Source organism: Echinococcus granulosus (genome assembly GCF_000524195.1).
Source record: "Echinococcus granulosus chromosome Unknown EG_S00004, whole genome shotgun sequence".
Lineage (NCBI taxonomy): Eukaryota > Metazoa > Platyhelminthes > Cestoda > Cyclophyllidea > Taeniidae > Echinococcus > Echinococcus granulosus.
In genome coordinates this window covers 1356112-1363275 of record NW_020170384.1, presented here as the reverse complement: position 1 = coordinate 1363275, position 7164 = coordinate 1356112, and the positions used below count along the sequence as shown (strand labels likewise).

At 43.0% G+C, this 7164-nt stretch overlaps 1 protein-coding gene across 1 annotated transcript; it reads left to right on the top strand. All coding sequences in view use genetic code 11, as the record gives it.

Annotated features, from left to right (window-relative positions):
• Positions 1 to 330: 330 nt before the first annotated feature.
• On the top strand, positions 331 to 6307 carry EGR_01138 (Beta-ureidopropionase; the record flags this gene model as incomplete). The annotated part of the gene is made up of 14 exons (XM_024490387.1): positions 331 to 377; positions 461 to 581; positions 672 to 760; positions 1787 to 1897; positions 1940 to 2196; positions 2234 to 2328; positions 2366 to 2450; positions 2492 to 2568; positions 2613 to 2667; positions 3594 to 3708; positions 4217 to 4298; positions 4725 to 4835; positions 5187 to 5273; positions 6230 to 6307. 14 exons carry the CDS (start codon positions 331 to 333, stop codon positions 6305 to 6307), a joined length of 1410 nt encoding a protein of 469 aa, XP_024355206.1.
• Positions 6308 to 7164: the final 857 nt, after the last annotated feature.

The following is a 7164-nucleotide window of genomic DNA, read 5'->3' as shown; positions in this document are numbered from 1 at the left end:
TCAAGATATATGGCATTTTTTCTGAGAGTTACTTAATAGGGTCCACTGAGTAATGGGAGAGACAGGGAGGTGGAGCAGATATGGATCCTTTTGACTACCTCTATCAAGGATTGAGGAGTAGCTCCACCGCTTCCTATGATTCGGCTAATCCGTTGTAGTTGCCGTAGTTGCCGGTAGAGTTTAAACAAAAACTTGACTGCAACATCCGTTGCATTAATTTTTTTGATCCAAACAACTGCTTCCTCAAGGCCAATAAATGGAAATATCTATTTGGTTGATTTAAAACTAAATAACCTTGTCACGATGCTATTTATGACCGGTTACCATAAAATGGTAAGTAGCAGGATAGGTGTGGTTCCCCAGGGCCTACCTTTGAGGTGAAATAAGCATCTTTGCATGAGAAGCTCGTCCATGTGTAGCCCAAAAATAGAAAACATGAGAAATGTTGATTGCATTTAAGGGCGTTAACTACAGCACCAACAACTAAGTTACAGCGGACTCCGCAAAATTCGCGGTATTGTATAGAGGAGGAGGTCAGGGTCCAGGTTTTCGCGCGACAGGCCGCGTACGTATGCATGTGGGTGTGTGCGAGTGCGTGTCTGTCATACCAACTTCAGAGTGCTGCATGTGACCTCCGCTCCTGATTGGTGCGATTTAAGTCACCGTTGCAGCCGCCACGCCAGGAACGTCACAAAGGAGGCCGTGTTTTCGCGTGCCAACTCCATCTACCCAGTGAGACATTAGAAGGGGAGACAAAGAGGTGAGTCGTCCTGACGTTCGTAGTCAGCACACTTTGTAACGGTGATGGTAGGTGCGGGTCACCGTGACTTTCATTCGAAAGATGACATTGGTTTATAGGGTTTAAAGTCGTAATGCTTGCTTAAATCAAGTTTCAGCTTGTAAAAATTGTTTTATGTGCGTGCTTTTCCCGTTTGAGTACTAATAACCACTATCCAATTGAGTTGTGGCCTAAACTTCCCTGGTACCTAAATTTACTACGCTCCCTTAATGATCACCTGGTTTTACACTGAGAGCAGTAAGTCGAAAAAGGTGTTTGCGATGGTTCTACAGGGTTATTAAGGCCTGAAGTTTGTGGGGCCATAGAAATACAAAAAAGGCCTCTGTTTGGGTAAATCACTCTTTGAAGGCGATTGCAGGTGTAAAGTGGCATTCGCCCTTGCATCGTGTCCAGTCACGCCAAATCTTGTCGTCCACTGATTGTTTGAATTTAAAATCGACAGGAAAGTAAGCTTGCGAGTTCCTTGGTCTTGGGGTAGTTCCTCCTTTTTGGTTTAATTCGTCAGAAATAGTTTCACTCGCAGATCCTGACAAAAAATGCACTAGTTTCCTTAGTCACCACTGACGTGGTTTTAAAAAATCATTTAATTTTGACGATATGTAAAATCCACCACAGCGGATAAACATCCTTATTAATCCTATCATTGTCGCCTTTTCAATTCGAATGCGTCTCTTTTGGGTGATCCGAGTTCCCGTGGTCGCTTCGGACAATAGGGAATGAGGTGGGTCCTCTCCCCATAATATTTTACAGTAACCAAGGCGTTATGCTGTGTCTGTTGCAGAACTCATTTGAAAAGAAGTTCGAGAGACACATGGACGGACTTTTAGCCATGTCTTGGCAATCTCGTTCACTAAACCGGATCTGATTGGCGTTTATATGTGCTGCCTGGCTAGTCAGGTGGTCGTTGTGTTTATACCAAGGCTTCCTGTTTACCAATAACCACTTACCGGAAATATAAGACCCATGTAACTCTAAGTGCTTCAGCAGGCGATCAGCCGAATGCACTATGGCAAGCATTGAAGAGATTCTCGAGAAGAACATCACAGACGAAGATGCCAGGAATGAGGTGCAACGCATCCTCTATGGAGGATGGTTGAAGTAAGTTATATCGGAAGCCACAATTACACGCAATACCTCTAGGCGCCTTGATCTGCCACTCAATACTTGTCCAGCTGGTGAGAGCACAGCAAAAGTGGCTGGATACGCCTTCGAACGGTCCAAGGAACAGCTGCGTGCCCCGCGTGTTGTCCGTATCGGTGCAATTCAGCACAAAATCGCACTCTCACCCAGCGCTCCTTTGAAGGATCAGATTTCAGCAGCCCATAAGAAGATTGGGGACATAATTGATGCCGCAGGAGCATGTGGAGTGAACGTGCTCTGCTTACAGGAGGCGTGGAGTAAGTATGGAAAAGCCCTCTGATTCTTCTCCCTTAGCTATGCCCTTTGCATTTTGCACGAGAGAGCGCGTCCCGTGGTGCGAATTTGCGGAGAGTGCAGAGAACGGTCCGACCACCAAGTTCCTCTCGCAAGTGAGTCCATGGCGATTTTCACGCATCTTCACCTTAGTATGCGAAGAAGTATGCCATGGTGATCGTATCACCGATCTTGGAGCGGGATCTCGAATACAGTGAGGTTATTTGGAACACGGCTGGTAGGATATACTGTCATTTTTTAAACTTCTCTCAAATCTAGTTGTCATCGATCAGAATGGAGAGTTCTTAGGGAAGTCGAGGAAGAACCACATTCCAAGGGTCGGAGACTTCAATGAGGTAGGTTTGCGTTTACCTTAATGGCATTGGTTACAAATGTTTAGTCCACGTACTATATGGAGAGCAATCTCGGTCATCCGGTGTTCGACACCATCTATGGTGAGTCAATTCTCCACAATATTCAACCATTCTCTGGTATGCTACTTCCAGTCAACACGTTCATTTGAGTCGAGCAGTCCATTTCGCATCAGGAATTTAATTAAAGCTAGAATAGTTAAGAATCACTAACGAAGTCCTAGTAGATTAAATGCATTTATAACCACCTTAATCAAAGTGCTTTTATAACCACCTTAACCAAAATGCATTTTAGGGAAATTGACTAAAGGAATCCTGTAAACCCAGTCTTGAGAGAGGAGTCCGTTAGAATGAGTTAATGTGCCTCATTTCCATGAAATACGTAGTCTGTGATTCATAACCATATGGCTTTAAACTGAATAACTTGCACCACTGGGTGTGGGTGTTCACAAAGCTCTTCCATGTGTATCCTTGAATCCCGTGTCCGCCTTCACTTTTGCGCATTCATTTCAAGATTGTAAGGCAGTGTATTTATTCCTATTTTCGGTGGACCCTCAGCCAATCATGGTTTGCCCAATCTGACCTCACATTTTGCCTACTTCTCGTGCAATTTTGTCATCAAACCTAAAACCTATGTCAACCGGAGTACCAAGCATCTGTCTTGATGGTGTTTGCTATCATCGTGCTGAACGAGTAGAATAAGTGCAAAACGAAGTACTTTGGTCGTTTTTCAGTTGTGCTAAGTGATATCACGCTGAAAGGGAGCAATCATGCACTACTGGTTGTTTGTTGGTTTGAAAGTGACTGTTTAACGCGCCATTATCCTAATCCGCAATTCCAATTCCTTCGTAGAACTTACATGCACTGAAGTAGGAAAGAAGAGTTGGTGCATAATCATAATTGCGTAGCAAAAAGGTCTAATGCTGCTTTCATAATAAAACACCCGATTATCTGTTCTTTCCTATTGTATTGCTATGTATACAAACAAATGCAGCAATTTAATCATTTAGGGAAGATCGCAATCAACATTTGCTATGGCCGTCATCACCCACAAAACTGGATGATGTATGGACTGAACGGTGCTGAGATCGTCTTTAATCCTAGCGCAACCATTGACGGTCTAAGGTATGTCTTAGCCTCTCCAATTGAGTTGATTTTAAATGTGATTTTCCGCCTTAATTTCTGTGCACAGTGGCGCCCAACTTTATGGGTGGACACTCAACGCACACAAGCTTTGCGACTGGGTTGCATAAACCAGCGCACCACGGTCGTCCATTCTATAGGAGTGCATCAGGCGAATGGTATACATTAACTTATTGACCACGCCCAGCCTCCGATTCTAATCTATGCCCTCCTGACAAGCTAACTACCCGGTGACTTTAACGATGCTTGTCTAGATTATGTGTAGGTTCACCTCCTGAAGGCTCTGGACGCCTATAACTGGGTGATTAGCAATGAGTGCTCCTGTTTTATCTACTCATTAGATAGGGTGTGGAATGGTTAGATGGATCGTGCAGACGATAAAATTTAGCTGAGACGTCCGCAAGGGTCTGTCACGCTTCATCGTGTTTAGCCGAACGCATGAAGTAAAAATAGGTGACAAAAACTTATCATCGGTTTCAACAATTTCTAGTGAATCGCTGTGGCCAATCGAGGCACGAAACGCTGCCATCGCAAACAGCTACTTCACCGTCGCAATCAATCGCGTTGGAACGGTATGCTTGCCGACAAGTTTTGTGCTTTATGGTGGGACTAATGCATCATTCTATCAGCTCCTCTGTAACTGGCTCTGTGATGTCTGTCGAAACGGGTTGGAAACGCATATTAATGGCATTTAACTACTAAATATTTTGATAATGGCCGTGTGTGTGTTATTTGACCGAATTTCGTTTGCATTTGTGGAACAAATAACCCCTTTTTGCAATCCACTAGAAGAGTATTTATTAATTCAAATATCATTTTGCATCTTTTGGAAATGAAGCTGCGATTTCCTTTTGGATATTTCGCTAAACATCTGATCGGGATTTCTAAGACGACCGCCACTGATAAAATTAACACTGGACAAAAAAATAGACAACATACGTAGGCTACGTCTCTGTGGATGATAGCTAAAAGGTGTGGGTGACTTGTTTAAATTTTAGGAGGAATTTCCAAATGAGTTTACAAGTGGTGATGGAAAGCCCTCTCACAGGACTTTCGGCCACTTTTTCGGCTCAAGTTATGTCACTGGTCCCGATGGTGTTCGAACTCCGGTAAGTCTCGTCTTAGGTGCTTTTTATCCATATTTCGTGAAAACGCATTGCCAAAACAATGCCTCTTCTGTGTTGGCGTTTTTTTCTATCTGCTGAAACTCTCAAGTTTTGTTGAAAAATGGTCTTTTGTGCGCTTTAAAGGGGAGGCAAAATGGTCGGTTCCACTTTTGTGCGCCAATATATCGCACCTGGGAAACGTCTTTTTGAGCAGGATAGCTCTCAAAAAAATACTCTTGCTACCTTTACTTTTGGGCAGTCATTAGCTTCATTTTTGGACAGTTTAACTTGCATGTCGGTACCGTTGTGCCTGTAAAGAGGATAATGAACGAAACTACTAACTCCTTATTCTAGGGTCTGGATCGTGTTTCCGATGGTCTACTTGTTGTTGAGGTGGATCTGAACCTCTGCCGACAGGTTCGTGATCACTGGGGTTTCCGGGTGAGATATTTCCGCAAATTTTCTACGATTTCATTTGTTTTTTGCCTAAATTCTTTTGCTGTTTGTGGCGCTGATCCGGATCACAACACCCCATTATGATCATATAGGGTTCAAAATTATTTCTTCTATCAGAATAAATTGACAAATCACCCATAATTCAATTAAATACTTCAGAGCTGTTGAAATGAATATCTTTCTAGGCGTTAAAATTAATCCGTTGCAAATGTCTTTCAATGGGCTATTTACATTTAAAATTAAATCCTTGCCTAGAATTTCGTCTTTATCCTAAACTCGAAAAAAGTAAACTTTGGATATTTATTAGTAGACCAAAGTGTTTTCTTGATAAGGATTTTAGTACTTTAGTCTTTTCCATCAGTGTCTGGAGGACCGTGCTACATTCCAATCGTATGAATTCGTATGTCACAAATATGTGACATGATTGCGCCTAATCGCGTTGGAGGTAGATTGGATGAGGCTAAAATGGTAACAAGGGGCCCAGGATGCTCTTAATGCGCGGTTGACTTTCCTCTGAGATCTTGACACCGAACGTGCTGCTTATTCCACCTAAAGTCTTCAATATTTAATGAAATGACAGATGTGGTCTAAGTATTGTTCAACAATTCTTGTTTTTGCGAATCAACTTCTTTTACTGAAATGTGTCGTATTATTACCTACTGGCTGCACTGTAGCTCTTAGCATGGCTCCTGTTTAATCCTGCCTTGTAACTACTTATTCAACGGCTCAGACAGTTCTTCGTACCTTTTCTGATTTTGCTTTCCTTACCACAATCCGGGTTTCCTTATCCATGTTGATATTGCCAGTCGTTCTCTGATGAAACATCTACTGATTTGGTATATTTTAATGTTTGTCATTTTGGCGCTTGCCAAATTCATAGAGTGGCTGATTTATCAACGTTTGACCCAGAAAACAAATGGCTATTCTGTTTGCCCTTTCAGCTTACGCAGAGGGTCGACTTGTATGCCAAGAGCCTGCGGCGATACGCGCGCAATGCGGGCTACGATGTCGGTGAGTGAGCTTGACACATCGGGCGATACCTCCTTCTTCCCTTCTGGACTGTAGTTTTCACAGCGGACTTTCTCAGTCTCATCCAAATAGAGGCAAATAAATCTGCACACTTTACCAGCCTTTTCCTAAACAATGGCCATTTGAGGGTGTAATATTTTCCTGACTGTTGTTGTGCAATAAGGTGTGACCGTGTTATTGTGTGCAAAGGTTCAATTTGGGTGTGTTTGTACCCAGTGGGGCGGTGCCACCGTTTCCTTAGGCAGACTACATCGAAAGTATTGTGTGTGCATTTCTTATGCAAATTATTGCTGTAAAATAAGTGTTCTGGGTTTACTTTTAATGTCACGGTTACTCTAAAGAAAAGTTGGATGAAAGAAGTCGGCGGTGGATTGACATCGAAGTATGAGGGTATTCCGAGTAAAGTCAGGATCTATAGTTATAGAAAAGGTGCGCTGGGTTTTTGGCGTATTCTGCTACGTGCGATTGTTCTGGCGTTTCACTAACAACCGAAATGTGACGTTGGGAGTGGCAGCTTAGTTGACGCATCACAAGGCAGCTGAAATGGCTTCATCAACGCTGTCAGCGTCCAAAATTGTCTGTTCAGAGATCATTGAGATATTCATCGACACGATTTTGCAGCAGATACCTGCGCCAGTTACTCAACATCGAGCGTTTTGCATTAATGCATGCTGTAATGTAAGCCATTAATCACGGCCGAGACAATAATCGACAGATCAGTAGCTGCCTCTAGAGATTTAGAGCATTTAAATGCATCCATGGTTTTCCTATCCCTGTTGATGAAGACCTTCGTCAGACACCTTGTAACTCTCGTCAACCATTTTGATTAGCGGTACCTCGGTCGGTC